We start from the raw sequence: 22,108 nt of genomic DNA on the forward strand, positions 1-22,108 counted from the left end.
GCGGAGTTCCCGCCGGGGCTGGGGGCGCAGAGCCCGGCCGTGGAGCTGTGCAGTCCGGGCTGGCCCCGGGACTTGGGGCCGGCGGGGTCCGGGAGCCCCGGCTACCGGCAGACAGCGGGACTCCGAAGCCGCCCGCCGTTACCGCTCTGCCGCTGCAGCTCCGAGAAGGACCCGCCGGCCCTGGCCCTGGGCAGCGGCTCTCCCTGCTGCCGGCCTCAGCTGTGGCCCGGCCCGGCGTGCTGTCCCCATGCGCTGTGTTGGCACCGGGCGCTGCCACCCCAGCCAGGGATCCTGCCGTGCCCCTGCCCAGGCAGAGGGGAAGGTGCTGGTGGAGGGGTCATCTCCAGATTATCCCCTCCAGCTCTCTGGGCAGAAGCTGCATCCACAGCCTTTGTGCTTGGGGGGCCCTTAAATGTTCCTGGCCCACCTCCTTGCCCCTTGCCCATGTTTGCCCAGGTCCCCCCACCCAGCTCTGGCATCTCACCCAAACCTGCTCGAGCCCCCTTTCCTGTGGGGCTCCCCGTCTGCCTCCATCATCTTTTCCTCCATTCTGGGGGGTCTGTGAGGGCTACTTGGAGCAGGCTTTGGGCCAGGAGTGTCTGCTCTGGAGCATGGGATGACCCACAGGATGGGGTAGCTGCACCCGAGGGCTACACCAGTGCAGGGTCAGGCTGGCCGGAGGAGAAGAAGGTCTGGAAAGGGAGTGCAGGTGACACAAGGAACGAGCCGACGCTGCCTCAAAGGGGCCAATGGAGACGTGGTTCAAGCTGTGAAAGCGGGAACTCCACCTGGGCTGGCCACAAGTGGGAGGATGAGGGATCCCACAGCAGTATGGCCGGGCAGGAGGAGAGGGCCTGGCCAGCGCTAGCTGGAGGCTGAGCAGGGCCAGAGGACGAGCGTACAGTCCCTGTGGACCTGCGAGTGCTGGACAGCCAGGGTTTGCAGCAGGCGGGAGGAAGGAAGTGGTTGATGCTGAGCTGTTGCTTCTCTCACCGTCCTTGTGCTGCAGGGGCTGGAGGGCTGGGTATGGGTCCACTGAGCCTCGTGCCTGAGGGACAGGGACGGGCCAGCACCAGCTGGAGGGGCAGAGGCCTCATCCCAGTGGTGCTGGTCTGGAGCAGTGCATCTGGTCCAAACGCATGGCTCCCTGCAGCTCCGCATGTTGTGGGGTGGCCAGGGCTGCCCTTGCTCTGGGCTCCAGCTGGCTGGAGCTCTGGTGGCGGTGTTCAGCTGGAGTGGGTCACAGTGCTGCAGCATCACCCAGGGCCAGCAGCCCCATTGCACCCCACAGGCAGGGCCAGTGATCCACTTGAGCCTCGGCCCCTAGGAGGGTGGTGTGGTGGGGTCCCAGGAGCTCCATCCCCGCCACCTCTGCCCTGGCATGTGCAAGGGTGCAAGACAGTCGGGTGGGTCCCTGCAGCACCCGGCTGTGCATTGAGGAAGCGGAGGTTTGCACAAGCCGGTGAGATACACGTGACCCGAGGAGCGCGGCAGGAGGAACCATCAGCCGCCCTGCACAGAGCCCTGGTCCCCTACGGCACGGCTGGCCATGGCCCCGTGGCTGCCCACTAAGGAGGAGAAGTATGGCGTGGGTGAGTGCAGGCTTCGGGGCTGAGCGGCCACCGGGCTCTGCTGGACTCCTTGGCAGAGGGGCATGGGGCTGCCAGGACAGGGCGCTTGTGGCCAGGGTGACACTGCTATTGCCCCCCAGCTGCAGTGGCTCCGTGGCAGAGGGCTGTGGAGGGGTGGGTGATGGTGGCTGGGTGATGGTGTGGGTCTGTGGGGTGAATGGCACCGGTGGTGCTGGGCTGGGTGGGGTTGGTGGCAGTGCTCAGCAGTGTGAGGTGAGGACAGGTCCCTGCGATGGCGGCCCCGGGTGGGCTGGTGGATGCAGGAATGAGCTCTGGGTGGGCTGCTGGTGGGGTGCCCTGGAGGACCAGGGCTGAGCAGGGCAGTTGTCAGTGGGACCCGCGCACCCAGAGCTGAGTGTGGCTGATGCTGGATGGGGATGAGGAGCTGTGGGGCTGAGTGGGGCTCGGGGCTGAGTGTTTTCTATGCTTGACATAGGATTGCCCCCTCTGAGCTAAGTGTCTAGGCTCAGCCTGGCTGTTGAAGTGCAAAACCACCTACCCAAGGGGTGGTTAGCTTGTTAACAGGGATCATTAGCTCATGTATGACCTGCTCCCAAGCCCAGAACCATCCCTGTAACCACCACCAGCTGGGGCTTTGCTCCCAGCCTCTGCATCAGTCATGGCAAAGCCCTGGGCAGCCCTGTTCCCTGCACCACCCCCCAGCTCAGGCTCCCCACCTCAGCCTCAGCCCCTGTGTAAGCACACACACCCTGTGCCCTGCGCCCTGAGCCAGCCCTTGCAGCCTTGTGCCTCTTCCCGTTTCTGGCCAGGGCTGTTTCCCGCACCCCCGCCTTGTGCTGCCGGCAGCACCCGGAGGAAGGGCTGAGCCCCTGCGGGGTCCTGGGCAGCACCAGGTGCAGGGTCTTGTCTCGGTTCCTGCTTGTGCCCGATTGGCACTAACCATCCTGTGAGGAAGCCTGACCCGGCCAGGGCATGGCAGGGGTGGGAAGGGGCTGGAGGGGAGCGAGCCTGGACCAGGGCCAGGTGCTGCTCCAGGTTGGCTCTGGGTCCTTCTGTGAAGGGCATGGCGGCAGGAGGGGTCCCGTGGGACCTCAGGGCTCCTGGTGCTGCAGTGTGTGCCGGGGCCAGCATGAGGGGGCCTGATGGGTGGTGCAGGTCTGGGGGTGTTGCAGTATGGGCTGGCCCTGACTGGAGCTGCTGGTGGGTATGGGCAGTGTCTCAGCAGGGACCCCCTGGGTGCTGGCATGTCTGCACGGGACTTGTCTCCTGGTGCAGAGTGCAGCCTCTCCTGGGGCCAAGCCAGGGCCGCCTCCACCAGACAGAGCGATCACTGTCCCCATGACCAGAAATATCAGCAGGACTAACCACAGCCTGTCCCACTGCAGCCTGTGCTGCAGCAGGAAGTATCTGACCGCCAGTGAGCTCCTGCACTCCCACTGCCCCGCTGCCCCTGTAACCCCCTGCTGCCTGTTCCCTCACCACCAGCTCCTGCTGCTCCCAGGGACTGGGCTTTGTGTCCCTGAGCTGCCAGCCCCAGGGTGGCAGCACTGCTGCTCCAGGCAGGGGCTTGGCTGGCACTTGCCTCCCTGTGCTGTTTGCAGTGAGAGTGGGACCATTGGACTTGCCTGGGTTGTGGGTGGCAGGCAGCGTGACGGGGATAACACCAGGCAGGGAACCCCCCTGTGCTGGAGGAGGGTGGGCTGATGGCTCCTGCTGTGCTTGGTGCCACGAAGGCTCTGCTGCAACTCTCCTGGGGTCTGGGGTCCCCTTCCCACCCCTGTTCCGCTGTGACCAGCACTGCTCTGCCTCGCACTGCACCTCCTCAGAGGTCTCATGCCGTTTGTGTGGCGCTGGGATCCTGCACTGTCTCCTGGGAGGGTGGCCACGGGGCATGTTATCCTGAAGGGCATGGGTACACAGAGCCCCAGGCGGGCTGTGCTGGGTGAGGAGGGGGTCCAGATGAGGGACCCCTGCTCACAGCTCCTGGCCCTTCTCTCTGCAGCTGTGTGGAACTTCCCGCGTACCAGCGAGCATCACCTCCCGCTGCAGATTGGGGAGACGGTGCACATCCTGCAGGCCTCTGAGGGTAAGGGGGTCCAGCAGCCCTGGCCAAGCCCCGTGCCATCTCTCCCTGCTGGGGAGGGGCTGGGGTGCACCCTGACCCTGTGCTGCCAGCAGGCACCCAGCCCTGCCCTGCTCTACCATGGGCTGCTGGGTCCCCGAGCCCGGCTGACGGCGTCCCCTTCCCTCCCCTTGCAGGCTGGTACCGTGGGTACTCACTCAGGAACAGGGCTGCCCGGGTAGGTGAGGGGCTGCTGGGGGCTTGGGGCATGGGGGTGTGTGTGTGTGGGCATGGCCAGTGGCTCACCCCACCACTGCTGGGGGGATGTGCCAGGCACCTTGTGGCAATGCCAGGCTGAGACCCTCTGCGGGACCCTCGGTTCTGGGGTGGGGGCTCCCAGCTGTGCCCCCCCGGGTAGGGCTGTCTCCTGCCCAGCCTATATGTGATGACAGCTCTGGCTCCCTCAGGGCATCTTCCCGGCTTCGCTCATCCACCTGAAGGGTGCCGTGGTGGAGCACAGGGGGTAGGTACCAGACAAGGGGCACGGGTGGGTGGGCCCCATCCACCTGCCCAGCATGGGGGCCCGTGTGGTGCTGCAGGGCTCCAGGGCTCCCTGTGCCTCTTCCCAGGGCGGAGGAGAGTGTAGTCCCTGCCGAGATGCCCATGGTGCAGGAGATCACCACCACGCTGCGGGAGTGGGCCACCATCTGGAAGCAGCTCTATGTGGTGAGGGCCATGGACAGGTGGTGTCGGGGAGCTGGGGGTGGTGGGGGCACACACAGTGACCCTGCGCTGGTGCCCACAGGCAGGGCAGATGGAACGGTACCGGCAGGTGAAGCAGATGATGTATGAGCTGATGGAGCGGCGCTCGCAGCTGCTCTCAGGGACACTGCCCAAGGACGAGCTCCTGCAGCTCAAGAAAGAGGTGACCGGCAAGATCGACTACGGCAACAAGTGAGAGCGGGAATGGAATGCAGGGGGTGGGATGGCTGGCGGACATCTGCCCCTGCCTCAGGCACAGGCTGTGCCATGCCAAGGGACACTTGGCACCTCTGCTGCAGTATCACTGTGTCCTCCTCACCCTGGCTGGGTGTCCCTGGTGCACCCTGTTCCTTGCTGTCCCGTGGTGGCTGGGGCCAGTGAGTGTGCTGGTGGGTGTGCAAACCACCTAGCCAAGGGCTATTGCCAACAAGCCCTGGCTGGGGCAGGAAACCATCCCTGGTGCTGTCTGGCTCTTGTCCCCTTACCAGGGCTTTGCTGCTGGCCAGGACCTATCGGGATCTGTCCTACCCCCACACTCTGCCTGTACCCTCAGCCTCTGTGCCAGCCCATGAGAAGGCAGCAGAGTCCTGGTGAGATGTGCTGGGTCCTGCCTCACCCTGTCCCAACCTCTGCAGGATCCTTGCGCTGGACCTGGTGGTGCGGGATGAGGACGAAAACATCCTGGACCCCGACAGGACCAGCATCATCAGCCTCTTCCAGGCACACAAGAAGGCTGCGCAGATCATCACACAGCGCATCCAGGAGGAGACGGTGAGAGCCAGAGCTGGCCCCAGTGCACTGAACCCTCTGTGCCGAGACCCCGCTGCCCCATGTGTGGCTGTGCCATGCCAGGGGCCGCCGTGCCATGGGGGCAAGCTGTGGGGCTGAGCGTCCTCGTACCCCGCAGAGCCCGCAGCAGAACGCGCTGCACTGCAGCGCCCGCCTGGCGGCTTCACCCTCCCACAGCCTCTACCTCTGCGTGCGCAACTTCGTCTGCAACATTGGCGAGGAGGCACAGCTCTTCATGGCACTGTACGACCCCGGCGAGCAGCGTATGATCAGGTGGGACCCCAGTGGTTGCAGGACTGGCCCTGCTGCCTGATCCCTGACCCCGGCTCGGGCGGGTGCCAGTCATGCTGCTCCATGCAGTGTCTCTTGGTCTTGTCCCCCCTTTGTGGGGAAGCTCCTGCCCCTTTGTACCCGGTTGCCCAGCCCTAACCCCTGGGCTGCCCATCCTGCCCAGCTCATCAGGAACCAGCGTATCTCACTGAGGAGAAAGAAGCGTGTCCCTTCCAGCCAGGTTGTCTCCTCTGGAGCCAGAGGGTTTGTTGGCAGCGTGCAAGGCGTGCAGCCACATCCCGTGGGACAGCCCATGGCTCGCCCAGCCCAGGGCTGGCCATGCCCAGTGCGTTGTGGCCTGTTGTTGGTGTGCTGACCTGTGCTGATCTGCCCATGGTCCCAGGCAGCCAGGAGCCAGCTCAGCCTGTGCCAGACCCTGGGTACCAGTGGCACAGCATGGTCCCCTGCAAGGGACCAGTGAGCTGGTGTGCCCGGAGCACCTGCATGCTCCCTGGGGGGAAGGTTGGGCCAGTCCACATGCTGTGACTGGGGCCACTGGTTGGACAAGGGATCTGTGCAGTGGGAGCTGGCAGGGGCTGGGCACATGGATGGGGCACAAGCAGCACCCTGCCCATGGCCGAAGGGCTCCAGCCCATGTTGTGGTGTTTGCTCACAGGCTGCTTGCTGCAGCCCCTGCCTGGCCAGTCCCACACCAGCCCCGGCTCTCCTGTCCTGGTGCCCGGCCCCACTGAGGGCTCCTCACCCCCTTGCCTTCCTCTCACAGCGAGAGCTACGTGATCCGCTGGGCCAGCACGGGTGTCCCCCAGGACATTGAGCTGCTCAACAACCTCAAGGCTGTCTTCACGGTGAGCACAGACCCCTAGGGAACAACACTGCTGCTGCTGCCTGCCTCTCCCCTCCTGCAGAGCTGCCTGCGCCTCCCTCCCTCCCCCACCTGCAGAGGTGTCCCCCCCGTCGTCCCCCCCCAGCATTTGGGCTGCATCCAGCAGAGCGCACAGGGCTCCTGAGGCCCTGCTGCAGGCCATGTCCCCCTCCAAGCAGCCGAATCCCACTGCTCCTCCCAGCTGCTCACTGCCTGCTGCTCGTTTCTTTTGTGCCCCCCCAGCCCAGCTGACCCCATAACTTCCATGCAGACCCCAGTCCTGGCACTGGGATGTGGGCACCAGCCATGGGGTTGCCCCCTGTGGCCTCCCCTCCCAGGTGCAAGGTTGTTGGGGATGTTGGGGTGCCCGTGCCCCCATCTCCAGCTATTGCCCACAGCCGGGCTCAGTGGTCCCTGGCCGAGGGCAGGAGGAGATGCAGGAGGCGCCTGCTGACCCAGCTTTTTTCCCGCTGCACCAGCAGAGCTGAGCTGACCCTCAGGAGAGCCCAAGAGGGGCCGTCGATATGCAGATGAGCTGGGGAAATCAATGCTAATGAGCAGCATCAGCACTTCCAGCCCTGGCAGTTCAGCTCCCCTGGCTCTCACCCACCTCTGACCCATGCCCGCTGCTGGCATCGGCTGCGTGTCCCCGTGCACTGCGGTGTGACCCTGCCCTGTGCCGCAGCCCTGCAGGAAGCTTCTTGCACAGGGGCAGCACCTGCAGGACCTGGTCCCTGCAGGGTCCCTGGAGCTGGGGTGTGTGGCCACCCCACCAAGCCCTACGCCATGTCAGACCTGCTACCTTCCAGGGCAGTGTGCCCCTCTTGGCTGTGCTGCCTGGCCTGTGGGTGCCCCACGGAGCTGTTGGTCTTCACCAGCCCTGGCATTGTCCCCATCCCTTGGGCTTGGCGTTCCCTGGGGTGCACAGAAACACCAGGCTCCCTGGGGCAGTGGGGCCGTGTGCCTGCCAGGTGAACTCCTCTATGGGGTACAGTGGTAAGGGTCTCCCCAGCCCCTGAAGGCTGAGCCGGGGTGCTGGGTGCAGGGACACATGGTGGCTTTGCACCTGCTGGTTCATCCTCCCGCAGAGCCCCAGGTACCCTGCAATCACCCAGTGCTGGCAGAGGCACATCCCTGCACGGCGCTGCTGGCACCCAGCTCACGCAGCCCCTCTCCCTGCCTCAGGACCTGGGCAGCAAAGACCTGAAGCGGGAGAAACTTTTCCTGGTGTGCCAGATCATCCGTGTGGGACGCATGGACCTCCGGGACACCTTCAGCCGCAAACTCAGCACAGGCCTACGGCGGCCCTTCGGCATCTCAGGTGAGAACAAGGTCTGCCGTGGGTGCTGGAAGGAGATCCCTCCAGTGCTGCCCACGCCAGCCCTCCCCAGCACTCATATTTTGGCCACTGGGCTCCATGGGCGACCCCTAGGGAACAACACTGCTGCTGCTGCCTGCCTCTCCCCTCCTGCAGAGCTGCCTGCGCCTCCCTCCCTCCCCCACCTGCAGAGGTGTCCCCCCCGTCGTCCCCCCCCAGCATTTGGGCTGCATCCAGCAGAGCGCACAGGGCTCCTGAGGCCCTGCTGCAGGCCATGTCCCCCTCCAAGCAGCCGAATCCCACTGCTCCTCCCAGCTGCTCACTGCCTGCTGCTCGTTTCTTTTGTGCCCCCCCAGCCCAGCTGACCCCATAACTTCCATGCAGACCCCAGTCCTGGCACTGGGATGTGGGCACCAGCCATGGGGTTGCCCCCTGTGGCCTCCCCTCCCAGGTGCAAGGTTGTTGGGGATGTTGGGGTGCCCGTGCCCCCATCTCCAGCTATTGCCCACAGCCGGGCTCAGTGGTCCCTGGCCGAGGGCAGGAGGAGATGCAGGAGGCGCCTGCTGACCCAGCTTTTTTCCCGCTGCACCAGCAGAGCTGAGCTGACCCTCAGGAGAGCCCAAGAGGGGCCGTCGATATGCAGATGAGCTGGGGAAATCAATGCTAATGAGCAGCATCAGCACTTCCAGCCCTGGCAGTTCAGCTCCCCTGGCTCTCACCCACCTCTGACCCATGCCCGCTGCTGGCATCGGCTGCGTGTCCCCGTGCACTGCGGTGTGACCCTGCCCTGTGCCGCAGCCCTGCAGGAAGCTTCTTGCACAGGGGCAGCACCTGCAGGACCTGGTCCCTGCAGGGTCCCTGGAGCTGGGGTGTGTGGCCACCCCACCAAGCCCTACGCCATGTCAGACCTGCTACCTTCCAGGGCAGTGTGCCCCTCTTGGCTGTGCTGCCTGGCCTGTGGGTGCCCCACGGAGCTGTTGGTCTTCACCAGCCCTGGCATTGTCCCCATCCCTTGGGCTTGGCGTTCCCTGGGGTGCACAGAAACACCAGGCTCCCTGGGGCAGTGGGGCCGTGTGCCTGCCAGGTGAACTCCTCTATGGGGTACAGTGGTAAGGGTCTCCCCAGCCCCTGAAGGCTGAGCCGGGGTGCTGGGTGCAGGGACACATGGTGGCTTTGCACCTGCTGGTTCATCCTCCCGCAGAGCCCCAGGTACCCTGCAATCACCCAGTGCTGGCAGAGGCACATCCCTGCACGGCGCTGCTGGCACCCAGCTCACGCAGCCCCTCTCCCTGCCTCAGGACCTGGGCAGCAAAGACCTGAAGCGGGAGAAACTTTTCCTGGTGTGCCAGATCATCCGTGTGGGACGCATGGACCTCCGGGACACCTTCAGCCGCAAACTCAGCACAGGCCTACGGCGGCCCTTCGGCATCTCAGGTGAGAACAAGGTCTGCCGTGGGTGCTGGAAGGAGATCCCTCCAGTGCTGCCCACGCCAGCCCTCCCCAGCACTCATATTTTGGCCACTGGGCTCCATGGGCTCCATAGGGCTTACTAGCCATGGGGCGTAGTGGATTGGGGCAGCCACACCCCAGGGCTGCTCCTGCCTCCAGCCAGGCAGCCCTCATCCCAAGCATGGACCCAATTCTTGCTTGCCTCTGCATGGCTGTGTTTGCCCTGTCCCCCCAGGGTCCCCCTGGCTGCCATCATATCATCCCCCATGGGCTGTCCATGCCCTACTGGGGCTGCGATGCCCATGGGATCGCAATGCACCCACCCCAGCAGAGCAGAGAGACTTGGGAGGCCCATCCATCCCTCCTTGCTGTGTGGCATAGGGAGGCTGCCCTTGGGAGCAGCCCTGGGCTCCTCCACGGCGCCTGTCCCCAGTGGAGCGGAGAGCTTCCCCGCCTCCACCTCAGCCCATGGTCCTGCTCTGGGTATTGATCCTCATTGGATGGGCTCCCTCGGAAAGTATTGATTTTACTTGGCTAATTACTGTGTGCTAGGATCTCAGCCACAGAAGAATTACCAGGTGAATTACAAACATATCGACATCTAATTGCACTCTGAGCTGAGTGTATCCCCAGGGAGGGGCCAGATGGATTGTCCTGGTGCCCACTCTATGGTTCCCTGTCCATCCTGTACCAAACCCCCTGTCTGTGGGCAATGGAGAGGTTCTGGATACAGCTTATTTTGGCCAAAATCTGCCCTGGAGCTCTGAGGTTCATCTGTGGTGACTGGTTGGTGGCTGCACCATCTCTGCATGCTGTTCTTCCCCAGAGGCACACCACTGGACAGGACACTGGGCACATGGTGTGAGCCCCGAGCAGCCAGGTCTGCTCTGGGGCAGCTGGAGAAGGGGAGAGTCCAAAGGGCAACTGGTCTTCAGTCTGTGCTCCAGCACAAGACCCTCTCCTGCACTGGGGGCTGATGCTGGAGCTGTTTCTGGCCTCCCTGGGAGCGTTTCCCATGAGTGAGCTGTGCTGGGATGCCAAGTCCCACTGCTTGTTGGCAGCATGTCCATCCACCGTGGAGCCATGTGGGTGTGGGGTTTCTCCCTGCTAAGAGCCCCACACAGCTCGGTGCCATCTGGAATGGGGTGGCAGAGGGGTGTTGGTGGGCCACAATGACCTCCCTGTGGAACACTGGCTGAGGCACAGCAGAGTCAGTGCTGGTGGCACAGGCAAAGTGGTGACTTCAGGACAGGACAAAACTGTCCTGAGTGCTGGTCGCAGGAGGATTTGGCATGGAGGCTTCTGGTGCTGGGGCTGCACCCACTGCAGCCATCCTATGCTTCTGCCTCTGTGCTGCTGCAGTGATGGACATCACAGACATCACCAAGGGGAAGTGTGAGAGCGACGAGGACAAGCAGCACTTCATCCCCGTGCACTTGTGAGTCCTAAGTGGCTGGGCAGGGGGGCAGCGGGCGGGGGGGGAAGCACTCTGTGGGCCTGGCAAGCACCAGGACAGGGGCTGCAAGGGGACAAGAGGTGCTAGGATCAAAGAGAAAAGATTTCTCTATTAAATATGGCTTTGAAAAGGGACCATGGATCCTTGGGACATGATGTTGCCAGGTCCAGGACTTCAGTGAGGTTAGAAAGAGGATATTTCTATGGGTAACAATGTACTCAGAGATACTGTAGCCCCAACTGGAGCTCTACCTCCTGGCCCCTTGGGGCACATGCATGCTTAGGGTCCCAGGTCTGCTGTGGGTGCCCTCCTGCACGTCCATTATGGCAGGCTGGAAGCCAGTAAGTTGGGGAGCTGCTGCAGGATCCAGGCTGCTGTTCCATTTGCTGGTGATTGGTGCCTGGCTGTGGGGAGCAGCCATTTGGGGTTCCCTGTGTGTGCCTGGCTGGGGAGCCCCTCCCAATGACCCTGCTCTGGTGTTTGCAGGGCAGCTGCTGACAACGATTTTCTTCACAACATGATCAGAAAAGCAGTGGAGGGGAAGGACATCAACCACAAGGGACAAGGTAGAGCCCCTGCCCTGTGTGGTTGCTCTATGTCATAGTATGCAGCAGGGGATGGGGCAAGACCCCTCCCCAGTCCATCTCACATTTCCCTGCGGCTGCTGCTTAGGGACCCGAAGTGCCCCCTGGGGCAGTCCCCCCATGCAGCTCCTCATGGGGTCCATGGGGTTTCTCTGGTCCCTGGCCAGCCCTGCCCCTCAGGCTGAGCCCAAGAAGGGGTAGACACTTCCACAGGAGGTGTGCATGGCCAGCAGCCTTGCCTGGCATGGCACAGCTCGGGCTGAGCTGGTGCAGACCATGGGGTGACATCCTGCACTCTGTCCTGGAAGGGTTCTGGGTGTCCCTGAAGATGCTCTGGGGAGACCTGAGCCAAGTACGGAAGGACCATCCCCACCTTGTGGACCGCAGCACGGTGGTGGCACGCAAGCTGGGCTATCCAGAGGTCATCATGCCAGGCAAGCAGGGTGGTGGGTTGGATCATCCCTGGATGGTCTCTGGGGGTTACAGGGTGCCATGCTGCAGAGTGGACCTGGCCCTGCTGACGGGGCTGTCCCCACAGGAGATGTCAGGAACGACATCTACCTGACACTGGTGCAGGGCGAGTTTGACAAGGGGAACAAGAAGACACAGAAGAACGTGGAGGTGACGGTGTGCGTTTGTGATGAGTCAGGCAGCGTCATGCAGGTATGGCAGGCACTGCATCAGCCTTGGGGCAAGGGACTGTCCTCTGTATGACCCTGTCTTGGACAGAGACAGCAGCTCCGTGGTGGATGCTGGCGTTGGTGCTGGCACGAACGAGCCAGAGTAGCCTCTTTGGCTACTGGAGCCCCTGAAGCTGCTCCAAGGCACAGCCCCCACCTCCTTCTCCCTCCCTGATGATGCTATTCCCATGGGGCAATGGAAGCCAAGCAGTGACTGTGCCCCAGAGGGTCACGTGTCCCTTGCTGGCTCCTTTTGGAGGCTGTACCATGCCTGGTGGAGGGGATGGAAAAGCCTTTCGTTGCCCTCTGAGCCCATGACCCTGCACTGGCTGGGTTGTTGTTCAGGGGTGCCTGTGCTGGGGGGGCTCAGGTGGGGGCTGCCATGGCATGGGCAGGGGATAGCAGCTTGCGGGGGCTGGCCCACTCAGGGGCTGGTCCGGGTTAGCAGGGGATGCAAAATTCTTTGGCCCTTTGAGTTTATTTGATCTGTAACAAGTAATGTCAGGAGCTGACCACAAAGAATCTCTTCTGCTGCCGCCCTCTCTGCAGAATGTGATTTACCACGGCGCGGGGGACAAGCCAGCAAGCGAGTACCGCTCTGTGGTCTACTATCAGCAGCGGCACCAGCGATGGATGGAGACGGTGAAGGTCTGTACGAGCCTTGGGGCACAGGGACTGAAGTGGGACAGGGGCTGTGACCCACCGAGGCTGCGTCCCTCGCTCTTCCTTGCTGGACTCAGCTGCCAGAGGGGGACACCCCACCAGGGCTGACTTTTCAGGGGGAAAGGATGTGGAGGACGTGAGATGCTGCTGATGTCATAGCTTAACCCCTGGATGGAGACTCAGGGTGACCTGCAGCAGGGAGGGTGTCCTCTGCCCCTGCTGATGAGCAGTGTTGGGACAGGGGCTCTGGGTGTGCTGTATCACTGGCAGTGTTCCTGCATCGCTCCTGCCTCTCCCTGCGGGCTCATGGACGTACACCACCAGCCTTGCACAGACACCCGTGTCTCAATTGAGCCTCATTAATTAAAAGGAAAGCACATGGGTTTGGATTTAAGCAACTGACAGTTCAGCACAGCCTTTGCCCAAGCAGAGAGGGGTCTTGGCCAACCAGGTTGCTCAGCCCATGCCCTCCTGTCCTCATGTGGGCACACATTCTCTCTCTTAGATTGCTGTTCCCATTGAAGATGTCCACAAGACCCACCTGAGATTCACCTTCCGGCATCGCTCCTCCAGTGACTGTAAGTATCTCCTTTCTTCATGTCTTCCTCTGCTAACTTTCCCAGCAAGGACTGTGATGGAGGTGGGCTGTCTGCAGCTCAGGACCTGCAGGAACAGGAGGGCCCCATGAGTGGCCCTCATCTTGTCCTGTGCAGGGATACATCAGGTATGCTGGATTCATGTGGGAGAGGAAGGAAGCCATCACCCCTGTTCTGCTGTGTCCCCACTGCCCATGGTGGGCAGCAGATCTCTGGCAAACTGCTGCCTCTTGCATGAAGCTGCTCCTTGAGTGCCTGCGCTTGGCTCTCCAGAGCACCCCCTCTGCATCCTGTGGTGTTTGGCCTCAGCAAAGCTGCGGTGTGTGGCCAAGAGGATGGACTGCTCCCGGAGCAGGGATGCTGCTGTGGTGCCTTCACAGAGCTGAGAACTAATGGGACGTGGTGTGGCATGTCCTATGACTGCGGGGACCTTCCCCAGGGCTACTGTGGGGACCTGCAGCTGAGGCTGCTGCTTGCCAGCCTGATCCTGTGTGAGCCAAACCCTGCCTGCCCCAAGTCCTGCCTTGCCCCAAACCTGTCTCATTCCCACAGAGGCAGCTCTCCGATGGCCACTTGCCCAGGAAACACGTGCTGGCAGCCTGGTGGCTCCTCTGGTTGCCCATCAGCTTGTTGTGGCTGCCTCTGCCCCTGCGAGGTTCCCAAACACTGCAGCAGCCACCTCTCCCGAGTGCCCCAGGGGGGTCTCGCTGTGCGTGGGCGCAGCTGGTGGGCTCCAGGAAAAGAAACACCATTTCCCCAGCGGCCCCCTCCCAGACCCCCTCCGGCTGCTGGCTCTGGAGAAGCCCCCAGCTGAGCTGCCCTTTCCCTGCCCGCGCGGTGCGTCCTCGGGCTCCCCCTGAGCCGCCCCGTGTTTGTCTTTTCCAGCCAAAGACAAAAGCGAGCGGATTTTCTCCATGGCCTTTGTGAAGCTGATGCGACCGGACGGCACCACGCTGCGTGACGGGGAGCACGACTTGGTGCTGTACAAGGTACGGGGGGCGCAGGCAGACCCCTGCCTCGAAGCAGGGAGGCTGCAGGATGGCGGCTCTCCCAGTAGCTTCTTGCGTGGGGTTGGGGTCCCAGTCCCTGCTGGAGCTGCTGCACTGGTGGCACGTACCCAAAGTCCCCCGGAGGGTTTCCAGTTCTTCCCTCCCTCCCGTCCTTTCTGTCCTTGATGGTGGGGGCTCCTGCCACGGCTCCCTGCACACAGCGTCTCTAATCTCTGTGCTGCTCCTTTGCAAATGACAAGTTTTGTTTAGAAAAAGGTAACTTAAATGTATCTGACTTAGGAGAGAATGTACCCATGAAGATATTTGCTACACTTTACCTGATTTCACCAGCGTTTTTCTGCCTAAAACTGCTTGGTTGCTCTTCTGAGAGAACAGAGAGGGAATGTGAGGAGGGCAAATCCACTATTCATTTGGAAAAAAACACAGTGGGCCCTGATGCTGGAGTGTGAAAGACCCCCATGAGCAAGCTGCCTCGCTTTGTCTTGGTGTCACCCTCTCCTGGGCTGGGGCTGGCCATGGTGAGGGGACCAGGAGGGTGCAAGCTGGTCCCTGCTGCAGGGGCAATCTCAGGACTCTGCCTCTGTGTGTCTGCAGTGCTTTATTGTTCCTTGCCAGCAGTGGTGACCTTCCCACCTCAGCCCCTTGGCTGCTTCTGGTATTTAGCTGAAGTTTTCTTTAATTTCCCTGCCATTCTTGGCAATGTGACCACAGTTACTCGAGTAACAGTTACATCTCCTTTCCCAAGTCCTGCGTCTTTCTTGAGTAAGTAGATCTGTCTCCCACCCACTGTGGGCAGCTGTGCAGGACTCAGCCAATGCTTCCCATGAGCTCGGTGGAGTTCCTCTTCATCGCCGCATTTCCTTTCCTTTTAGGGAAGCTCTTTTAGCACCTCGGTGCTACTTCTGCAGCTACATAATGTCCCAGCAGCAGATGGGCTGCTGCCAGCACCCACTATGCTCTCTGTTGTCCCACGTCAGAGAACTGTGCTGTGGATCTGACCCTGTGTCACCCTGGAGCGCTCCTGCCCCAGGAGCTGCCCCGCTGGGGGCTGAGTCACCCCTATGCCCTTGCAGGTCTCTGCCATCCAGCTGTCTGTCCATACCAGGGCAGTCCTGTCCACCTCCTGCCCGAAGGAAGGACCAGCCCTCCCTGAGCCATCCTTGCTCGGGCACGCTTCTGCTGACGGGACAGGCTCACTCCACCTGGTCAGCCAGCCTCTCCCAGTCCTGCCATTACTGTTCCTCATCTATAGCTCTTGTGATGCCCAACCTCCCTCCCGCAGGGGCCCCAGCCTGGGGACAGGGACAGACTAGCACTTCTCTTCCACAGCAGCTCCTACGCGTTTGAAATTGTCACTGTGTCCTTCCTCCTTGTTCTTTTTGGGCAAAAGACCCAAATCCTTTAACTGCTGCCGTGGCCTGCAGAGCTGCAGACACGACCCCTGGCTCTCAAGGGGCCAGTCCCCTCCACTGCTGTGGCAGAATCACCGAGCACCTTTGGGACTTGCTGGTGCAAGATGGGGCAGCAAGATCAAGCCCTGCGCACCTCCCTCCTGGATGCATTTTTTCCTTAAAGGGTTGTTGCTGCCCTTACTGAACTGTCGCGTTCACCAGCATTCTCCAGCCCTGAGCTAGTGAAAGCTGGCGTGCCCCACTTCGTCTTCTCCCCGGCTGACTCCTGCTTTTCCCGGCAAACACCGGGACTCAATTCGGGGAGTCAGAAGCTATTTCATCTTTTTATCTTTGTTTGCCAGAGGAATGTGAATGATAATGCTTTTAGCTCCTCAGACCTCTTGATCTCACGCTGGTTGAAAAATGTCTGAAATTAAGCCAGTTTACCCTACGTGGGTTTAGCTGCCCTCGGAAAGTGCAGAGCCTCCTGCGAGTCAGCTGGCCGCTGTGGGTACGCTCAGTGGAGAGAAAAGCCAACAACAAACAATTTTGCGATCTTTCTTTGACCCTCAGCAGAAATAAGTTTATCGTGCGAGGTTGCAGGCAGGGGAAGAAAAATGTGCTAATGCCAAGCTGTGAGTGGGCACTGGTGAGCTCAGGGCAGCATGGCTGTAGTCCATGAGTAGGGGACACAAAGAAACAGGCTGTTTTGCTGCCCTGAGAAGAGATCCCGGCATGCCCATGCAGGCAGGAAACGTCCCATCGGGCTGGTGATAGTGATGCCGTGGGACCGCACCAGCCACCTGGTCCATGTCCTGCTGCGTGTCCATCCCCATGGCAGTGCTCAGGAGCACGTTTTATTCCCAGAGCCTTGCTGCTTGACTCCAGGCTCCTGTGTGTCACTGGCCTCCCCCCCTGCTTTTCCACCCACCGGTTCTTGTGTCCTCTCCGAGTGGCACCGGCTGGGGTCTGGTGTCTCTCCCAGTCAGTTGTCCCAGTAGAGCACAGGTTCCAGCAGAACCTCGCAGGGAGCAGCTTTGTTGGATGCTCTGTTGAAATTAATGTCAGGTGAGCCAGCTGCGCTGTCTGTGCCGGGCTCTGCACCGCAGGGAGCGATTCCCCTGGGCCAGCTCCTCCATCCCAGTGACTCCCGCGAGCCAGAGATTACCAAGCCATAATGATGCTGTTAGATGGGAGCCACCATTACTCTGCTGACCTCCTTGCCCTGCCCCATTCTGCACAGCAAAGTCCCACACACAGGGCACTTTACGTGGGGTCAAAACCAAGCCTATGGGGCTGCAGTGCCCGGTGTGAGCCCTGCTCTGCCTTGCAGGGTGACAGCAGGAAGATGGAGGATGCCAGCGCGTACCTGACCCTGCCCTCCACGAGGAACCTGTCGGAGCCAAAGCTCATCTCCAGCTCCTCCTTCCGCGTGAGTGGAAGCACGTCGGGCTTAATCGTGTCGACCCGGGACAGCTTCCAAATCTCGACACTCGTCTGCTCCACGAAGCTGACCCAGAACGGTGAGTTCCAGCTCTCCATGGGGGTGGCAGCAGGCCTGTGCCCCCACCCCACGGTGCATTCCTACCCACCAGACCACCCTTCTCCCAGCAGTGGTCTCTCCACTGCTGTCTGTTGGCACCTGCCAGCTACCATGGGACATGGTGCTGGTGCTGCTGTGCCAGTGCTGGCCCCCTCTGTCACAGTGCAGCCGGAGTGGGGCTCACTCCTGTCACAAATGGCAGCAGGATGACATGCCGAACATGCAGGGAGAGCAGGAACAGTGAATGCTGAATTAGCGTTTTGCTGTGATCAGGACTGCCAAGGCTAATGGCAGCTCCTGGCAGGGCAGCACGGTCCTGGGGGGTTTTGGGGAGCTGCTGTCCCCTGGTGAGGAGTGGGAGTGAGCAGGAACGCCTGCAGCTGGGATGGCGCTGCCCTGCCCCGACGATCCAGGTTCTGCCCCAGCACCCGCGCTGCTGGAGTGGGATGTGGTTTGCTGCAGGCTCTGTTTGCATATCGCTGGGTCGATAGCTCCAGGCTGTAACTTGGAGAGTTTCTCATTTTTTCCTCCTTTTTATTAAGGTTCTCTTCTGGCTTATCTGTCTCCTGAGCCCTCCTGAGTTAGCAGCAGATTAGTTTTCCAAGGCGGGGGAATGAGAACAAACAATAACAGGCTGCAAGTGTTTCCAGGAGCTTTTTCCCACCTTGGGGGTGTGGAGCCGCTGCCAGCATCGGTGGGTAGTTAGCAGTTTCTTGGCTGCTGCAGACCCTTGCAGATGGTAATTAATCGCTTGTGCCCTTGGGGGACTGTGCCGTGGCTCTGAGCTGGGAGCTGGAGCAAGCTAAGCTGCTGAGCGTCGCTGTCGCGGGCTCCGTGACCTTTTTTGGACCCTTCAAAATCAGGGTGGGAATTGGGACTACCCGTTTTTAAACCCTGTCCTCAGTTAACTAGCGTGGGCTTCCGGCCCCGGGGTGCTTTGCGCAGTTCATTGCAGGGCAGCCAAGAGCCTACGTGCCACCTCAGCACAGACGCATCAGCATTCACAGATGGGATTTTGCCTTGTACAACATGTTTTGGGAGCTGGCAGAACACAGAGGTGTCGGCAACCTTGAGCGAGCGCTGGCGGGTACCGAAGTGCTGCACGTGCCCCTCTGAAGCGAGCGGGGGGAGCAGGGCTGGCAGCCAGCAACCCAGCACTGGCCCTGCGGGGAGGGAGGGCTGATGGGGCTGCCCTTTCTGAGTGCCCTCACAGGCGTCCAGCTTGGGGGAACCATGGCACGTACACCTCCACCGTAATAGAATCATAGAATGGTTAGAGTTGGAAGGGACCTTAAAGATCATTGGGTTCCAACCCCACTGCCCTGGGCAGGGACACCTCCCACCAGACCAGGTTGCTCAAAGCCCCATCCAGCCTGGCCTTGAACACTTCCAGGGATGGGGCATCCACAGCTTCTCTGGGCAACCTTTTCCAGTGCTTCACCACCCTCACAGTAAAGACTTTCTTCCTAATGTCTAACCTAAATCTCCCCTCTTCGAATTTAAAACCATTAACCCTTGTCCTGTCACTCCCCTTCCTGAGAAAGAGTCCCTCTCCAGCTCTCCTGTAGGCTCCCTCCAGATATTGGTAGGCTGCTATGAGGTCTCCCTGGAGCCTTCTCTTCTCCAGGCTGAACAACCCCAGCTCTCTCAGTCTGTCTTCTTAGGGGAGGTACTCCATCTCTCTGGTCATCTTCGTGGCCCTGGGATAATGGGGACCAGCAGCCTGGTCCTTTGCCAGGTGTAACCATGCTGTGCTGCACAGTGGTGCTGGTGCTTGGACCACGGTCACCTTTTCAATGTGCGTGTCTGTGTCGCTGCAGAAAGCACCACAGCCACCCATCCCTCAGGGTGGGTGACATGAATGCCTGGAGGTGATGTCCCCAGCTGCCTGGAGAGTTAAACGCTGCACGGGAGCACCGGCAGCCCGCGGGCAGCACACTCGGGAAGCGAACGGCAGCGGTGCTCGGCCAGGGGAAGAGCGCAGGGGGAAGCCGGGATTCCCTCCTGGCCAGCAGCGCTGCCTCTGCAAGGCCAGCGGATGGAAACGCTTCCTCCTGCTTTTTTGCTGAAGTGCAATGACGCAGCCGGGGAAACCGCAGCCCTGACGTGGGGCTGGGGGCTCAGGGACAACAGCCTCGCAGCTCGGGGGACGCAGCGCGTGGTGACTCATCCCTGCCACGCTGACGGGGTCCAGGGCTGCTGCGGTTCCGTGCAAGCGGGGCTTGGGGCCACTGGTGCTCGGTTAATTCCCTTCCTGCGGCACAATTACAGCTTCGACAGTAACAACCTTTTATTTAGCCCACTTTTATGCTTTTGTGGTGCTGAAGTCAGGAAGCTTTCTGTGCTGAGCAGCAGTTGCACAGGGAGTTGGAGGGAGGTACTCCATCTCTCTGGTCATCTTCGTGGCCCTGGGATAATGGGGACCAGCAGCCTGGTCCTTTGCCAGGTGTAACCATGCTGTGCTGCACAGTGGTGCTGGTGCTTGGACCACGGTCACCTTTTCAATGTGCGTGTCTGTGTCGCTGCAGAAAGCACCACAGCCACCCATCCCTCAGGGTGGGTGACATGAATGCCTGGAGGTGATGTCCCCAGCTGCCTGGAGAGTTAAACGCTGCACGGGAGCACCGGCAGCCCGCGGGCAGCACACTCGGGAAGCGAACGGCAGCGGTGCTCGGCCAGGGGAAGAGCGCAGGGGGAAGCCGGGATTCCCTCCTGGCCAGCAGCGCTGCCTCTGCAAGGCCAGCGGATGGAAACGCTTCCTCCTGCTTTTTTGCTGAAGTGCAATGACGCAGCCGGGGAAACCGCAGCCCTGACGTGGGGCTGGGGGCTCAGGGACAACAGCCTCGCAGCTCGGGGGACGCAGCGCGTGGTGACTCATCCCTGCCGCGCTGACGGGGTCCAGGGCTGCTGCGGTTCCGTGCAAGCGGGGCTTGGGGCCACTGGTGCTCGGTTAATTCCCTTCCTGCGGCACAATTACAGCTTCGACAGTAACAACCTTTTATTTAGCCCACTTTTATGCTTTTGTGGTGCTGAAGTCAGGAAGCTTTCTGTGCTGAGCAGCAGTTGCACAGGGAGTTGGAGGTTGGTGGGGTCCTGGTGGCTCCTGGCAGCGCTGTGCTGACCACTGGCTGCAGCGGTGCTGTGACTGCACTCTGCATGTGCCTTGACACTCCTGGGGAACGGTGCTGGCCCGTTGGCACAGCGGCTGGCGCTGCTTGGCACAGGAGAGGAGCTGCGAAGTGGCCACTGCAAGTGGCCACATGGCTGGGACGATGGGGCAGGCATAAGGGGCATGGAGACCCTCGCTGGGTCCCAGACCTGCCTGTGGAGGGCATGAGTGTGGGGAGGACAGTGACCCACAGCCTCCCAGCTGAGGTCTCTCTGAAAGGTTCGTGGGTTCGTGGGGAAGCCGCAGCTCCAGTGCTGAGACCTGCTGTTTCAGGTTTCAATTTCTCTCCTGCGGGGTTTCAAAGAGGGTGGCAGCGCCTGCCTCTGCAACCACACGACGGAGTACCAGGAGCTCAGGCATGATGGGCACTCTTCCCTTGCTTCCCCCGGCGTGGGGCCACCAGTGAGTGGCAATGCATCCCCTGGGATGGGGCTTCTCTGTGCTGGCTGCCCTGGGTGGTGACGGTGGGACAAGGGAGCTTGGAGGGTGGGTTACACGTGGGTCCGGCAGCAAGTGAAGGTGTGCTGACTCTCCCCTTCCTCCCACCCAGTCAACCTGCTGGGGCTGCTGAAGTGGCGCTCCAAGCCCAGCCTCCTCTCCGGGAACCTCCAAAAGCTGATGAACGTGGATGGTGGGGAGGTCATCAAGGTACAGCCAGGACTTTCCCCACTCCCACAGTGCCGGGATCTTCCCTCCCACCCCCTCCCTTCCCTGCTCATGTGGCTGCTTCCTGGGGGAGAGAGGGATGTGAAAGTTCCCAGGAGTGGCAGCGTGGGCACCAGGAGTTTCCTGGCAGCCTGGCCAAGCTTGCCGAGAGCAGTTGCTGGAGCACAGAGAGCCACTCTGGGCTGGGGCTGGACTGGGCAAACTGGGAGCACCCTGCACGGCCTCAGCGCCTCTTCCCCGGGGAGAGGTGCTGCCTTTGCCTGTGGCAATTGCCCAGTTGGCCCTGGGGAGCCCTGCTGGGGCTACTGGGGCAAGTGGGCTGCCTGCCTGGGGACAGGCAGAGCCAGGGAGTCATGTCCTGGCAAAGGAGCAGACATCTCAGGCTGAGGAAGGCAGGTCACTCCTGCACTAAGAGATGGGTCCAGGATGATGCTGGGAGTTAGTGCTCAAACCCTCAAGGTCCTCTTGTCTCTCCCAGTTCCTCCAGGACACATTGGATGCCTTGTTCTCCATCATGATGGAGAATGCAGACACGGATGTCTATGACACGCTTGTCTTTGATGCCCTGGTAAGCAGGACTTGCTTCCCTGCACACACTGAGCATGGGTCTGACTCCACTGACCAGTGCAGGATGGGCCCAGGTCAGACTGGGGTGGGTTTGAGATGGGGCTCACTGATCTGACCAGACAAGCCGTGCTCAGAGCTGTGCAGCGCCTTTGGCTCTGCTATGGTGCCTCAGGGCAGTAGAGCCCTGCTGTCCCTCCAGGGGACAATTCCAGAAAGATTCAAAGGCATTTCTTCTAACTGAAACAAGAGTCACCCCAGTGACGGACTAGGGGAGCACTGGGGTCAGGGTGGCTCTCGTGGGACACCTGGGATCAATAATGGTATGAGTTCTGCGCAAGCTGGCCATGAAAAATCCTGCAGCCGCTGGGCTCGTGGCTCATTTTGGGCTTTCTGCCTCAGAGATCTGCCTGTCCCAGCAGACTGGGCGAGCATGCAGGAGGCTCTGGTGGCTCCAGCAGCCCCCATGAGGGGTCAATACCCCTCTGGCTATGGCTGCAGGCACCTGGGCATCCTGCTGCCCGCACCGAGCCATGCCTGCTGCCCTCTTCTCCCCAGGTTTTCATCGTGGGGCTGGTGGCTGACAGGAAGTTCCAGCATTTCAATGCCGTCCTGGAGGCCTACATCCGCCAGCACTTCAGTGCCACCCTCGCCTACAAGT

At 61.4% G+C, this 22,108-nt stretch overlaps 1 protein-coding gene across 1 annotated transcript in view; it reads left to right on the forward strand.

Moving 5' to 3' along the window:
• The first annotated feature begins 1,490 nt into the window (after positions 1–1,490).
• The window catches only part of LOC106888583 (dedicator of cytokinesis protein 2-like), a 79,289-nt gene continuing 58,671 nt past the window's right edge, over positions 1,491–22,108 (forward strand). The window contains exons 1-21 of the mRNA XM_014942918.1: positions 1,491–1,592; positions 3,595–3,678; positions 3,852–3,892; positions 4,122–4,177; positions 4,284–4,380; positions 4,460–4,608; positions 5,052–5,187; positions 5,324–5,478; positions 6,260–6,341; positions 7,544–7,679; positions 10,488–10,563; positions 11,068–11,147; positions 11,474–11,599; positions 11,704–11,828; positions 12,395–12,493; positions 13,014–13,086; positions 13,990–14,093; positions 16,839–17,028; positions 20,768–20,865; positions 21,362–21,451; positions 22,006–22,106. Of these exons, the coding sequence (XP_014798404.1) occupies positions 1,550–1,592; positions 3,595–3,678; positions 3,852–3,892; positions 4,122–4,177; positions 4,284–4,380; positions 4,460–4,608; positions 5,052–5,187; positions 5,324–5,478; positions 6,260–6,341; positions 7,544–7,679; positions 10,488–10,563; positions 11,068–11,147; positions 11,474–11,599; positions 11,704–11,828; positions 12,395–12,493; positions 13,014–13,086; positions 13,990–14,093; positions 16,839–17,028; positions 20,768–20,865; positions 21,362–21,451; positions 22,006–22,106 (2,141 nt within the window). The 5' untranslated portion in view covers positions 1,491–1,549. The remainder of the gene's footprint in view (positions 1,593–3,594; positions 3,679–3,851; positions 3,893–4,121; positions 4,178–4,283; positions 4,381–4,459; positions 4,609–5,051; positions 5,188–5,323; positions 5,479–6,259; positions 6,342–7,543; positions 7,680–10,487; positions 10,564–11,067; positions 11,148–11,473; positions 11,600–11,703; positions 11,829–12,394; positions 12,494–13,013; positions 13,087–13,989; positions 14,094–16,838; positions 17,029–20,767; positions 20,866–21,361; positions 21,452–22,005; positions 22,107–22,108) is intronic.

This window comes from Calidris pugnax, unplaced genomic scaffold (genome assembly GCF_001431845.1).
Source record: "Calidris pugnax isolate Ruff unplaced genomic scaffold, ASM143184v1 scaffold15, whole genome shotgun sequence".
Taxonomy (NCBI): Eukaryota; Metazoa; Chordata; class Aves; order Charadriiformes; family Scolopacidae; genus Calidris; species Calidris pugnax.